Raw genomic sequence first — 15,145 nt, forward strand, 5'->3', positions numbered from 1 at the left:
AAAGTTTAGTTTAGTTGAAGCAGTTGCTTGAAATATTTAGTTGACTTATAAATAGTACATACAAAAAAGAAGACAAAAACTTGAATGTCATGATAAGGCTTGCAGAATAAAAAGAATTTGTTGAATACCAAAAGAAGAAGAAAAAAAGCTCCAATGTCATGTAAGGCTTGCAGAATAAAAAGAATTTGTTGAATACAAAAAAAAAGAAGAAAAAAGCTCCAATGTCATGATAAGGCTTGCAGAATAAAAAGAATTTGTTGAATACCTACATAAGTACTGCATTTCTTTTGTGAATTGCTAGATGGCGCTAATATAGGTGACTGGTATTTAAAATGTGAGCTTGTGTGAGTGATTTTGTGAGTGAGAGTGAAAAAGCGACCAAGGTCAATTATCTTTTTTTTTTTCAAAATTCTAACATTCTTTTAATGGATATGATACTCTCCAAGCAGAGGTTTGGGTTGTGGCTTATTTTTGGCCTGTTTTTAGTCTTTTTTGGGGGGGGGGTAGAAAAAAATCCAGTGCAAAAACAAAACCTGATGAAAAAGCCTAAAAACACACCAAAAATAAGCCAAAACCCAAACCTCTGCTTGGAGAGTAGGCTCTAATGTGCCATTGAATGATTCACATCAGATCTATTCAAAGGCATTTCTCTTTAAAAAAAAAGGACAAAAACATGACTTGGCAATGAAAGAATAGTCTAACATTTTACATTATATATCAAACTCCACATTTCCCACAGTAGATACTAAAGATGACCGATGACGTCACAGGAAGATGACGGTATCTTACCAGAAGGTCAAATCCATCGTGACCTCGCTTGTCGGTCGATAATTTTTTACATTCTTTTCAGAAAATGGTATAAAAAACACGCTTCTTACAGTAAAATTCTGTGCTTTAAGTCTTCGGGAAAACATTCCGAAGGTTTTGTAAAACAAATGAGACATTTTGTTGTTTTTTTCCCCTCTATCCGCGTGCCTGGTGCCAGCCGAGGCATCCTGCCCACCCCGCCCACACAAGTGGGCACGCCCATCCAACATGGCGGAGAGTTCCAACTCCGGGGCTGGTGGTGTGGGTACAGAAGCGGGCGGGACGGACGCTAGCGCCCCCGGGGGGACGGGGCAGAGCCCCCACCCCACCGTCCCTAGCCGCCTCCAGGTGAACGAAGACTTGCTGGTTCTGATCAAGAAGTACGCCATGACGCTTGGATTGTTGGTGGTTGTTTGGCTGGTCGGGTACTGGGCCTTTAGCGTCAGTTGGATCATGTTGGGCCTTTTCGTGTGGATGGCCAGGGAGAAAAGGCAGAGAGCGAAGGAGTTTAAGATCAAGACAGCTCGCAAGGCGGCCCAGAACGAGCAGGAGACCGTCTTGGCTCGTCTTGAGGACTTGCCGTCTTGGGTAAGTAGGGAATCAGTAAGGAGAGATAGCGATGTGTTCGTGATGTTTTGTTTATAGGCGGTGCATACCGACTCTCCAAGCAGAGGTTTGGATTTTTTGGTTATTTTTAGCGTGTTTTTAGACTTTTTTTATCGGGGATCCTTTTTGCACTGGAATTTTTCTTTCCCCGAAACAGAAACCCCGATAAAAAAAGGCTAAAAACACGCCTAAAATAACCCCAAACCTCTGCTTGGAGAGAAGTGCATACCGGGCGTTGTTATTTTTGTCTGTGCCGAAATGTCATTAAACGGAGGGTCCGAAAGGGGTGATCGAGATTCGGAATTGAAATGTCATCCTGTTAAGGCTTCCTGATAACCCCCATATTGCACTGTTATGTTTTACTAACAGAATTGAAGGGGAAAATAAATGCAAACAGCAGACAACTTTTACAGACAGCACCACAATGGATCAGGAAGGTGTCGGTATAACCCCTTGAAGAGCCCCTGTTGTACTGGTCCTGACCAATGACCTGACTATTTCCTGATTAGATTATAGCAGCTTTCACTTTCACCAGGCCTCCTAAAGCTTTCACTTAAATATTTGCTGAAGAAGAAACAACAACACTGGAAACTTTCCTCGTTGATTGTTTTTTATTCTATTATGTAATTGTTCGTCATGCTACATTAATTATCATGCCCTAAGGCCAATTGCTTTTATACAGAGTCAAATATACTATACGGTACATGTACAATACAATAATAGAAAACAGGCAAGTACTGTCTGGGAAAATGTGTACTTAAGTTATATACACATCTGTATCCAAACAGTTAAAAATGTTATTTGACTTTGAGGAGAATTGCTACCAAATGTAGGAAATGATTCGTACAACTGAAACTTGAAGTGGGAGGGGTCAGAATATACTGATTCAGTGGCCCTGTGGTGAAACCTGTCTAAGTGGAAAGGCAAAACAAAAATGTGGAAATAAAAAAAAAAATGGATAGACAACTTGGAGGGATCTCTTTTGCTTATAAGTCTTAACAATTAAGCAAATAGGTAAATTAACTTATTAAGGGCCAACATACATGTAGGCTGTGTTTGTAAACAATGTTACAATCAGATCAGGCTAATTGTGGGTTTCACTTTATCTTTTCTGATACCAAAAATGATTAGGTGAAAGATTACGTAGTTATCAAGAAAGATAACTGTTATCAGAAAATGCATGATTACTAGCGTTATCTGGTGAACATATGTACAGATTTACTAGTACATATGCTGGCCCTCACTAAGTACTAAGTAGACAGTTTTAAGATCTATTTTGTATTCCTTGTAGTTTGTTGTTGACCATACAAAAGTCGCTGTTGCCTTAAAGCTTCTGTATCAAATTATCAATGAAATGACTTTAACAACTACAGTCAGGTGTTTCCCTCACCTGTGTAGTGTAGAGTTACCTGTTGTTGATTGTTCCCCCTGTGTGTACCTTGCTGTACCTGATCATGTGTAAACACAGCCCTTTATGCAGGTATCTGACCACTTGTGTATGTTTTGTTAGCCCAACACCTTAAACTGTAACTCAACCCTGGGTGAGAAAGTACTACTAGTAACCTGCAGTTTCTAAATTGTTTTCAGATATAATGCCGGTTGGTATTTGATGTTTTGCTATTTAGTTGTTTGAACACATGCAAACACAGCCCTTTATGCAGGTATCTCACCACTCGTGTTTGTTTTGTTAGTCTAACACGTTGAACCGTGACTAGACCTGGGGTGAGAAAGTTGGAACTGTCACAAACCTGTTTACTGCCGGGCCAGAGTGCAAAATTTAGTCATTTGTTTGTTTATTCCTTATTCATTTATCCAGCTATCCTTCCCATAGCCACCTTCCTCTTGCCCCAGTTGCTGTGCCAATGACAGTTATACTTACACCCAGGATGCCCTTATGCTTTTATAGGGTGAAAGGTCAGATGTCTAGACAGGGGTTACTCCAGGTCAAAAATGACTACCCTTTCAGTTTGGTAACTGAAGATTTTAAAATTAAAGCTGCTATAGAATAATTTTTTGGTTCTCAAGATTGGAAACAAAAGGAAGAAATAGTTCAACATTTGTTAGCTTATTATAATGTCTTTAATGAATAAATATCGCATGTTAATGTAAGGAATTGTTAGATTTTGAGTCTTTTTTGGCATTTATCCAAATGTATTATTTATGTGCAGCTGGCTTCTCCATTCAGCCTTTACTTTAGTAATGATATAGTAGACTGAAAGGTGTTACTGTTACACTTCAGTATTCAGGTTCAAATGCAGCTGTCTGTGTTCAAAATACCATCTGCATTTTCCCATTGACACAAGCAGTAAGAATCCTACAGACCACCTGTGAACATAGTCCAGATTTTGTAGGTACCCTGAGTGGTCCTCTAGAGCAGGTTTGCCTGTATAACACACATGTATGTTTGTGTTAGCTCAATCTGTGTACTGTTAGTCCCTGTGTGTGTGGCCTTCTTAGACAGGTTTGACCTATGTGATATGTTTGTGTCTGTGTACTGTAAGGTCTTCTTGCACAGGTTTGCCTGTAATATGTTTGTGTTAGCCTTGTCTGTGTGCTGTTAGTCCCTGTTTGTGTTGCTATCTTGTAACGTTCCTGTGTTTGTTTCTATGTTTGTGTTCCACCCTGATCCCTCAGCCTTATACAAACAACACACTACGGATAAATGCTGTTAGCAGATAAGGAAAAGAGTACAGTGGCTATATTTGCAGTGTGGGCCAGAGAAAAAACATAATGTTTCACTAGATAAAACAATATGTTCTTATTAGGCCATACCAATTTAGTTTGTTGTTTCTCGGATTTGCCGTGTCCAATTTTTTTCTGTCAAGATTTCAGGTTCTGAATCAACTGCAAGCACTCAACCTGTATTTATGTTTTTATGTTTCACAAGTGTCTCTATAAGCACATTACATGCTTTCTGTTCAATGCTCACTATGTTATTGAAAAAAAATAAGTGTGGTTGAATTTCTGATGTGTTTGTTGTGTGTTTCAGGTGTACTTTCCTGATGTGGAGAGAGCAGAATGGCTGAACAAGGTGAGAAGTTCAAACTTCTAGTGGCTACATCAAGTATTATTCAGTTTATTGTACCATGACTGTTCCAAACAAACTTGTTTGGAAGGGTGCTTGTTAAGAGTGGTTGAATGTGTGCTTTTTCACTTGAACTTTATAATTGTTGACTTTGCAGCACTCATAAAACCAGCTACAATGTGAATTGCCTGCCATTATGTAGCTATACTTAAACAATTGAATTTGACAATATAAACATTTGAAAATCCAACCTTTTGATTGCAGAACCTGTTTGTTTTTCCAGCTCTAGAACTATGCCCAGGCATGGTTCTGGATAGTCCACGTGTATCCAGAACCGTGCCTGGGGCAAATCTACAGATTTGGATACACAGAGACTAAATCCAGAACTGTGCCGGATCCTAACCCTAACCCATTCAGGCATAGAACTAGATAGGCACAGTTCTGGATACAATAGAGACTATCCAGAACCGTGCCTGATCCTAACCCTAACCCATTCAGACATAGAACAGAACTGGATATGCATGGGAAGTGCTGTGTACCTACAAATGTAAACTCATATTTAGGTTCAGGTCCGGATTCAAGTCCAGCAAACTGGTACACAGCACAAGGCACAGGTCTGGCTACAGGAACAAGGATGTATACAAGTCATGTACCTTGAAAATCAGAGATTGTCGTAAAAAGAGTCTCTTTACTCAGATAGAGATTTTAGTAGTCTCCTTATTTCCACCCCTCCCGTAAAAATAGTAATCCTCCCAGCCAGACTTCCAGACAAACGTAGCGCCTGATTGAATAACAGGTTATACTCCAGGGAAGCCTCATACTCTGGGCCTATCAATTATGATATATCATAAATATATTAGGCTGCACAGATCCAATTTAATGGTTCATAGCATCTGCGTCTATTCCAGATGTTGTGGAAATTTTCCCTCCCCTCCCATAAAAAAAAGAATCAATGAATTGTTTACTTTTTAAATATCTTGTTTCAGCTATTTTCTCACCTCACCCTCTCACCTTTGACCTTGTCCTATGGCCACCAGGTTGCGGGTCACATGACCAAAGTGATGCCGGTCACTAACCCTGAAGAGGGCCACGAGGAACTGTTTGTTTATTTGTTTATGGTTGTTTATTTCCTGTGTAGATCCTTGCAGTTGCCCAGCTGCATGTTTGCAGATACTCGGAGGATATCCTGAGCAACAATGTTTGTCTGTTTGTTTGTTTATTATTGTTTATTTCGTGTGCAGATCCTAGCCCAGCTGTGGCCGTATGTTGGAAGATACGTGGAGGATATCCTGAGGACCTCAGTTGAGCCGGTGGTAAAAGACTCACACGAGATGCTGTTTGTCTGTTTGTTTATTATTGTTTATTTGTTTACTCTATAGATCCTAGCCCAGCTGTGGCCATATGTCGGCCGGTATGTTGAGGGAATCCTGACAACCTCCGTAAAGCCGGTGGTGAAAGACTCACACGACATGCTGTTTGTTTGTTTGTTTGTTTATTTATTGTTTATTTGTTTACTCCGTAGATCCTAGCCCAGCTGTGGCCGTATGTAGGCAGGTATGTGGAGGACATCTTAAGGACCTCGGTGGAACCGGTGGTGAAAGACTCACACGAGATGCTGAAGTCATTCCAGTTCAGCAACATCATGCTCGGGGACATGGTGAGACGTTTGTTTGTTTGTTTGTTCATTAATTTAAATGTCCTGGGTTTGAATCCCTGGCTTGAATCTATTTCATACTTGATTTATATAGGGGAAGAGGTACAGTAAGTACCTATATCATGCACGGGGACATGGTGAGCCGCTTGTTTGTTTGTTTGTTTATGCCTTTATTTATTCAAGATGATAATGGTGCTGAGTTTGACTCCCTGGCCATCTCCAGTGTTGAGTCCCTAGCCTGGGAAAGTCACTTTCATCACTTAACTTACTACAGGTGAAACTGAGTACCTTACACACTGTAGCTTTGGTCAGGGATGCAGTACACATCTGGAACAGTCTCCCAGACAACGTGGTCGGCCTGATCACTGACAACAACCTCCAGTCATTTAAAACAAGAGTAACACCGGCATCTTCTTTCCACCATCAGGACTTCTACATGTAGTTAGAACCTTGCAGTTGCTGTAAACCAATGATTAGCCAGGAGTGTTACGATCCATTGTTTACATTAGCACATGATAGAAAAAAAAAGACATCAAACATGTTAAAGAGCTCCACACTTCTCAAAAGGAGAAGAGTCAATGTCTGACATCTTGAAGACTATTGAACAGGTGGTTCATTTCCTGGTGCAGATGTCTGAAACAAATTCTCCCTCTGTCTGTTAAACCTCTTGAGCACCCATGTCTGAAAAATCATTTTACACTCACACTCACAATCTGTTATTGTTACACAATGTAGCACTCTGATCTGCAAGTCACAGATTGCCACAGTCTGTTAGAATGTAGCGGTTCAGTCACAGTTTGCTGCATGGCTGACTTGTGCTGATTGTGTGTTTAAATGTCTCCATCTGTTACATTGTATCAACCATCCTCCCCAACAATTCTCCTGTGGCAGTGCACTTCATTTACACTCATTTGTCACATTGTAGCACTGACTGAGGATTGTGATATATATTATTCACAATTTGCTACAGTCTGATTCTACTCAGTTTAAATGTAGCATTTCTATTACTAAAGTAATACTGAAGTCAGTGGTGTACATTGTAACAGTTGATTGTTATTCTCTCAAACACTGAACCTGTTTATACTGTGGCAATGCCATGATGTGTTACATTGTAGCACATAATTCACACTGCTACAGTCTGTCTGCTTTTACTCACAATGTAGCACTATTTGATTGCAACACATACTGCAAGTGATTTGTGTTGATTGTTTTCCATCTAAATAGTAGCTATACACTGTAGTTCCTCTTTATCTGAACCTGCATGTACTGATGCAGGATACATGTGGCAAAAGCATCATGTGTTATGTAGCACATCATTCACATTGCTACAGTCTGCCTGCTTCTACTTAAAATGTAGCACTTCTGTAACAGTTGTAACTTACTGCCTAAGTTCTTTGTGTTGATGATGTGATTTACTACTGCTTCTGGCTTCCTGCCCAATTTTACTCCTTTCTCAGTCCTCAAAGCTCTTGAGGAAGTTAGTGAATTATGGATGTGGATCAGAAGTTATGAAAAATGCATGGAGATGGGAGTTTAAGGTGGTGGAAAGGCTTTGAATGGATGAATTCTTAATGTTTCTGAAAAGTATTCACCAAAACTATCACATCGTACAGGTGATGTCAGATAAATTAATGCCACTTTTCGAGCCTGATTTTTCAGCTAAATACTCAGAACTTAGATCAATTCAAGGCCACACAAATCAAGTTTGTTGGTTGTTGGATTTTTCTTATTTATGATATGCTTCACTGAAGCAACTGAATTTACAAAGCTTTTCTGAATACGGGGGTGTTATGTCATAGATAATGATCATATTCAAGTTTTCCTCCCTCCCCTCTGCTTTTATGAGTCTGTTTGCTGTATTTCACCTTGAAATGTCTGAAAAACGATGAAATGACTTTGTGCGGCCTTGGTACAGCAATGCTTAGTGTTACTGTTGTTATCATGACCCAAAATATCCCACCTAAAATAGCCCTATGTTTGCCCTATGTTTAGTCCCACATATAGAGTGAACATGATATCATGATGACAGACATGTACAGCCCCTAATGTCAGCTATGTACTGTATGTTATTAAAACACCCATCTCTTCACAATGGAAATGAACATGTTTATATATTAGTCTTATATTATACCAACTCTTAAAATCAGACCTAGATTTTCCTCAGTTACTCATTAATTAATTTTACACTCCATTTCAGATACTCATTCATATGCAGGTTACACTTGAATGATTGAATCATTGATGAAAGATCATTGTAGCAGATGCTATCTAAAACGTCTGACACAGAATTCTTGCAGTTACTTGTCATACTTTGTATTACACTGTACAGGCTTAGTCAGGTATAGGCTCTTTAAAATGGCCTTTTGAAACTTAAGTAAGTATAGCAAGAATGTTTTTCCAGTGTATATGTCTGCAATTGTTGTGCATGCACAATACTAAAAGACAGTGATCATGGAGAATGAAAATGAAGTATTTTGATAGTTTTCCTGTTTCAATCAGACCTACAGTAGTCAGGAATAGGGTCTTTAAAGTGTCCCTGTGAAACTTGAGTAAGAAGTTGGAATGTTTCCAGACTTACAAGCCTGGTACAGATGCATGTTGTGAGTAATGACTGTCTGTATCTGTGGTGACAAGAGTTATTCCTTGTTGTTTTAACCATGGAGGCTAGGAGGCTACACTGGTTTACATCTAGAATACATATGTCAATTCACAGTACAATATGTAGAAATATTGTAGCCTCCATAGCATGCCAAAAACTGGGGGGTCTTCGTGGTCTTTGGGAGCTTTTATGTGCTATTTTCTGATTGCATATAGACAACATAGCCGGCCTGGTTGAATTACCCCCATTTTTATTAGAACTGGGCTAATCAGAAAACAGCCAAAGACCACCAAACCCCCAGTTCTATAAGCCTGCTACGGAGGCTAGAATTATTGGATCTAATTATCAATTGGAAAAGCTTAACAGTTTAATTGTGTTAGTGGCATCAAATGCCTGAGTGGTTAAAGAGAGCAGATAAATTAAAAGGTTGCAGGTTTCAATTCCTTACATTCCTCAGACATTCTTTGGGAAAGGCACTTTACACAACTTTCCTCGCTCCACCCAGGTGTGAATGGGTACCTAACTTCGGTTGGGGAAAGCCGTATTGAGGTCACCTTGTGGTGCCGAATGGCAGCTGCACAGACCCTTGCGACAGTTCCAAAAAATGTGTGGAACAAATATGTGTTATCATATGTCTTAATTAATTGTTTGTGATTGTTTATTGATTATTATGTGATACCCTGCATCAATTCAGCCGTATAACGGCTGCAACTGGACGGGTACTGTTTGGACGTTGAAAAAACAATTTAAACAGTACATCAGTGCAAACTGTACGACTGTTTAAAGTGTACCTCTGCTGTTGTTCCAGCCCCCCAGAGTAGGCGGGATCCAGGTCTACACAGAGCATGTGCACAGGAATGAGATTATCCTGGACATGGAGATCATGTAAGTCTGCAGTCTTTAATCCTTTTAATCATGTGTTACCCTCTTGCCTTATCCCTGTATTATGGTTCTGGATAGCCCAGGCATATCCGGAACCATGCCTGGGGCAAATCTACTGTATTGTATACACAGAGACTATCCAGAACTGTTCCTCAGATCCTAACCCTAACCCATTCAGGCATAGAACTAGATAGGCACAGTTTTGGGTACAGTAGAGACTATCCAGAACCATGCCTGATCCTAACCCTAACCCATTCAGGCATAGAACTAGATAGGCACGGTTCTGGGTACAATAGAGACTATCCAGAACTGTGCCTGATCCTATCCCTAGCCCATTCAGGGATAGAACTAGATAGGCACAGTTCTGGATACAATAGAGACTATCCAGAACCATACCTGATCCTATCCGGATCCCTAACCCATTCAGGCATAGAACTACATAGGCACAGTTCTAGATACGCTACCCCCTAAATTTCCTGCAGAATTTTGGACAAAAATCATTTTCATGTCAAACTTTACACGGCTTCATTCTTATCATAAAATGTTCAATGTTACAGATTACAAGCCACTTAAATTGATGAAATGTCTAGAAATTCCATGAATGTTTTGTGAACTCACGTTGCTGCATGTCTTCTAATCATTTGAGCCTGTGAGGCATGAGCTTCCCTCCACCGTATGGCTGTAGTTAGTATGGAATGCTGTCGTACATATAGAATACAACACGGGGTATTCCGTATCGCCCGAGGTACCAGCCCGACTGCGAGTCGGATCGCCCGACCGCCGAAGGCAGAGGGCGATCCGACTCGCAGGAGGGCCGGGACCGAAGGCGATGCGGAATACCCCATGTTGTATTTTATTTATGTCATACCCACCCAAGAAAACGCGCCTTTCAATGCAAAATGACCCCAAGTTTGGTGTCCCTAAACTAAAAAGTGCAACAACATCCATTCCAACATCCGATTTCTGTGTTCGAATTTTCGAAAGCGGCGCACACGGTTAGGGCAAAACGCATCGTTCTATGTAACGTTCGATAACGGGTTCCAGACCAGTCCGTACCGTAAAGTACGGACCGTTATCGCTGTCTGGGTATGATATAAAAATGCCTACACATGTCTGACTGTGGTTAACATATTTGCTTGGATTACCTAAACCCTGACTTGAGTAAACATTGTGGGTTAAGTAAAGCCAGTCTTGCTGATAAGAGACACGTATGCATGCACTTTGGTACCTCCTTGAGCTTATATCAGCTCCTTGACTTATACCTAAATGTTTCTCCATGTGGACAGGTAAGTTCCCAGGTGTGTGGAGTCTTACTCTACTGACACCTGTATATACCCACGTCATACAGGTATGCAGGTAAAATAATAAATATGTAATAATACTATGTACAAGATGTATATGATGCAAATGATAATTTGTATGTGTGCACAGGTACACAGGTGACAAGATACATACATGACTGTACATGACTGTACATATGTGTAGTTCTACCTCAAAGTTCCTCCATTGTGCTGACACCTGTGCTCGTGTCTCCCCAGGTACGCAGGTGACTGTGACATCCAGATCCGCATGAAGCGTTTCTTAGCAGGGATTCAAGACTTACAGGTGAGGAAGACGAGCAGAGAAAAGTCTTTGAGGTGTTTCATAAAACACAGCTTTAAGTTTATTGTCCTTTTATCCTTGCCAGGCACCTTGGCAAAAGGTGGGTTGTTTGATTGGTTCATTGGTTGGTTGTTTGAAATACGGATGCAGCTTACAATCCAATAATTAGCAGTGAATATTTTTGTGATTCTATTATTTATTGTCAGACATAATTATGAATTATTCACTTAAATGTACATTGTGTTATGTTTTTATGTGGTATGTTGTGATTGTATGTTCCAGATCCATGGAACCTTGCGAGTTGTGATGAAACCTCTAGTGAAGTTTTCTCCTCTCATCGGAGGCATCACTGTCTTCTTCCTCAACAGACCTGTGAGTTCTCAGGATTCTCTTTTTTTTTATATTCCAACATGTAATCACACGACGCGGTGACGGCACACTCAAATTTTTTGAACTTATATTAATGCCGCCACCAACACAGGGGACAATACAATACTCATTTTCACCTGAACAAAGTGAGGAAAGTCGTGTTAAGTGCCTTTCCCAAGGGCACAAGATCAGTGGCATGTCAGAACTTGAACCCGGGATTCTCTGTTTCATGCACAGTTTTGTTGATCTTTGACCCTCAGACATGTTTTTAACAGTGAGAAAACCATGCAGAATGTGTGATTTTTTTTGTAATCTGGGGTATATAAACTATGTACACTTGTACTTTGTTGGAGTGAAAGTTAAATTGATTTTTTTTGCTCATTTTCACAGGAGATTGATTTCAACCTGACCAATCTGGCTGACGTGTTTGACTTCCCAGGACTCAGGTGAGATTGGTGTGCTCTTATCAATGAATTAATGCTTAACTGAATAAATAAACAAGAGAATGAAGGAATGAGAGAATGGATGGATGGATGAGTGAATGTGTTTGTTTCCTTGTTCCAGTTCCCTGTTGAAAGGAATAGTAGCAGACCAGGTTGCTAACTTCATGGTTCTGAGTGAGTGAGTGAGTGAGTGAGTGAGTGAGTGAGTGAGTGAGTGAGTGAGTGAGTGAGTGAGTGAGTGAGTGAACGAATGATGCATGTATTTTGTTGTCACAGTTCCCTGTTGAAAGGAATAGTAGCAGATCAGGTGGCTAACTTCATGTTCCAAATGAATGACTAAGTGAATGAGAGAGTGAGTGAATGAATGAGAGAGTTAATGAACTCATCTATGTTACAGTTCCCTGTTGAAAGGAATAGTAGCAGACCAGGTTGCTAACTTCATGGTTCTGCCCAACCGATACCCGATGCCGCTCATTCCTGACCTGGAGGTCGCCAAGCTCAAGTACCCCATGCCTGTGGTATGTACAAGTACAGTACTACAAGGGTTAAAGATTACACAAGTACAGTACTACAAGGGTTAAACATTACACAAGTACAGTACTACAAGGGTTAAACATTGCACAAGTACAGTACTACAAGGGTTAAACATTGCACAAGTACAGTACTACAAGGGTTAAACATTGCACAAGTACAGTACTACAAGGGTTAAACATTGGACAAGTACCCCATGCCTGTGGTATGTACAAGTACAGTACTACAAGGGTTAAACATTCTAACACAAGTACCCCATGCCTGTGGTATGTAGAGATTTGTCTTTAATCTTTTGTTTACTGAATACAGGTCTGGCTATTTGAATTGGAAAGTTAAGTTCAAGTGTGCTATGTAGGATAGGTTTAGAGTAATAGTTACTGGATGCTGAATAGACACCAGTGAGACTTTTGGAATATGGTAAATTTACCAAATGTTGTTCGGATCAAAGTATTGCAGGCAGGTTAGAGGTGTGCATCTAGCTCTGTTCTGCTCTTCTCCACCACAAACACTTGTATAGAATAAAATTTTCATCCAAGAGATCGTTAAAGGAGGAGCCCTGTCCTTGGTTGCTGAAGGCATGTGTTATTGTGTGTTGTTCAGTGATTTCTTGAAATACACCAGAACAATTATCAGTTGAATATGACTTTTCGTGTAAAAGAAATGCAGAAGCCCTGTCCTTTGTGCTGAAGACATGTATTGTTCTTTAGGTAGTTTTGCAGATACTCCCTAACACTTATCAACAGAATACTGTAATTCACTTTATGTTCACGGTAGCAAAATTTCACTGTCTGAGAAAAATGGACATGTTCACGTAACTATATGTTCACGGTGGTGACAAGTGCAGGATAAAGAAAAGTCCAGGAATTATTTGTTAACTGTAATGATAAGTTCACTTTACACAAGAGACAGTGAAAACAGTGAACTTATCAGTACAGTGAACAAATCAGGAATTACAGTAAGACCTGAAAGCACAGGTCCTGTCCTTGGTGCTGAAGGCGTGTTTTATTGTGTTCAAGACTTCTGGGGCACACGAGAACACTAATCAGTAGAATAAGATTTTACACCAAAAAGCTTGTGAAAGGACCAGTCCTGTCCTTGGGGCTGAAGGCATGTGTTATTGTGTGTTGTTTAGGGAGTTCTGCAGATACTCCAGAAATTCAGTAGAATAAGATGTTTCATCTAAAAAAAAGCAAAAGCCCTGTCCTTGGTGCCGAAGACTTGTATTGTTGTTCTTTACATAGTTTTGCAGATACTCCCTAACACTTACCAACAGAATAAGACCTGGAAGCACAGGTCCTGTCCTTGGTGCTGAAGGCATGTTTTATTGTGTGTTGTTTAGGGAGTTCTGCAGATACTCCAGAAATTCAGTAGAAAAAGATGTTTCATCTAAAAAGAGGCAAAAGCCCTGTCCTTGGTGCTGAAGACATAACAGACATGGTGTAGCTGTTGTTAGTTATGGGATTTTAGGGACACACATGAAGCTGTGTTGTTTAGCGAGTTCTGCAGATACACCTTCAGCACCAAGGACATGATTTTTTATAACGTTGTTGTTTAACTGTTTAAAAGACGTTCTGCTGATCCACCCAAACCAGTGTTGTTGTTGTCATTTTTGTTTAGGGAGTTTTGCAGATCCACCTGAACCAGTGTTGTTGTTAATTGTTGTTATTTAGGGAGTTCTGCGTATCCACCTGAAGTTGTTGTTCTTGTTGTTGTTATTTAGGGAGTTCTGCGTATCCACCTGAAGTTGTTGTTATTGTTGTTGTTATTTAGGGAGTTCTGCGTATCCACCTGAAGTTGTTGTTATTGTTGTTGTTATTTAGGGAGTTCTGCGTATCCACCTGAAGTTGTTGTTGTTATTGTTATTTAGGGAGTCCTGCGTATCCATCTGAAGTTGTTGTTATTGTTGTTGTTATTTAGGGAGTTCTGCGTATCCACCTGAAGTTGTTGTTGTTGTTATTGTTATTTAGGGAGTTTTGCGTATCCACCTGAAGTTGTTGTTATTGTTATTGTTATTTAGGGAGTTCTGCGTATCCACCTGAAGTTGTTGTTATTGTTGTTGTTATTTAGGGAGTCCTGCGTATCCACCTGAAGTTGTTGTTATTGTTGATGTTATTTAGGGAGTCCTGCGGATCCACCTGAAGGAAGCGAAGGAGCTAATGAGAGCCGACGTCGGCTTCATGAAGAAGGGAAAATCTGACCCCTACTGCACTCTGCAAGGTGGGTCATAGGTCATAGTGGGGTCAGGGGTCATCCTGGGGCATTCTTTGTAAAGGTCATGTACATGTATAATATTTTGTGGGATCCTTGACTGTCAAGGGTCATGAGACATTGTACACATGGTTGAATTTTTAAAAAAAGCACAAGAAAAGCGATAAATGTTGATAAATGTTTATTTGTCACCCAGGAACACAAGTTGAAATAGCATTACATTGTCACCCTAACTCTATCTTTGCTAAAAGTTTTGCTTTCTTCAACAATATATTTTTCAGTATGCAAGTTTCTGTTAAAATCTTTAAGTTTATTTTCTCCATATGTACAGTTGGAGCCCAGAGCTTCAAGAGTAAGACAATAGAGAACACCCTGGAGCCAAGATGGAACGAGTATTATGAGGTAAGACTTGTTATAAC

General features: G+C 40.1%; 1 protein-coding gene across 1 annotated transcript in view; it reads left to right on the forward strand.

The window, feature by feature from the left end:
* The first annotated feature begins 1,011 nt into the window (after positions 1–1,011).
* LOC109474324 (extended synaptotagmin-2-like) overlaps positions 1,012–15,145 on the forward strand; it is a 72,268-nt gene continuing 58,134 nt past the window's right edge. Inside the window, exons 1-10 of the mRNA XM_019774612.1 lie at positions 1,012–1,395; positions 4,403–4,444; positions 5,961–6,095; positions 9,500–9,576; positions 11,112–11,178; positions 11,458–11,547; positions 11,935–11,990; positions 12,385–12,505; positions 14,636–14,735; positions 15,058–15,128. Of these exons, the coding sequence (XP_019630171.1) occupies positions 1,036–1,395; positions 4,403–4,444; positions 5,961–6,095; positions 9,500–9,576; positions 11,112–11,178; positions 11,458–11,547; positions 11,935–11,990; positions 12,385–12,505; positions 14,636–14,735; positions 15,058–15,128 (1,119 nt within the window). The 5' untranslated portion in view covers positions 1,012–1,035. The remainder of the gene's footprint in view (positions 1,396–4,402; positions 4,445–5,960; positions 6,096–9,499; positions 9,577–11,111; positions 11,179–11,457; positions 11,548–11,934; positions 11,991–12,384; positions 12,506–14,635; positions 14,736–15,057; positions 15,129–15,145) is intronic.

Source organism: Branchiostoma belcheri, unplaced genomic scaffold (assembly GCF_001625305.1).
Source record: "Branchiostoma belcheri isolate BF01 breed outbred unplaced genomic scaffold, Haploidv18h27 scaffold300, whole genome shotgun sequence".
Lineage (NCBI taxonomy): Eukaryota > Metazoa > Chordata > Leptocardii > Amphioxiformes > Branchiostomatidae > Branchiostoma > Branchiostoma belcheri.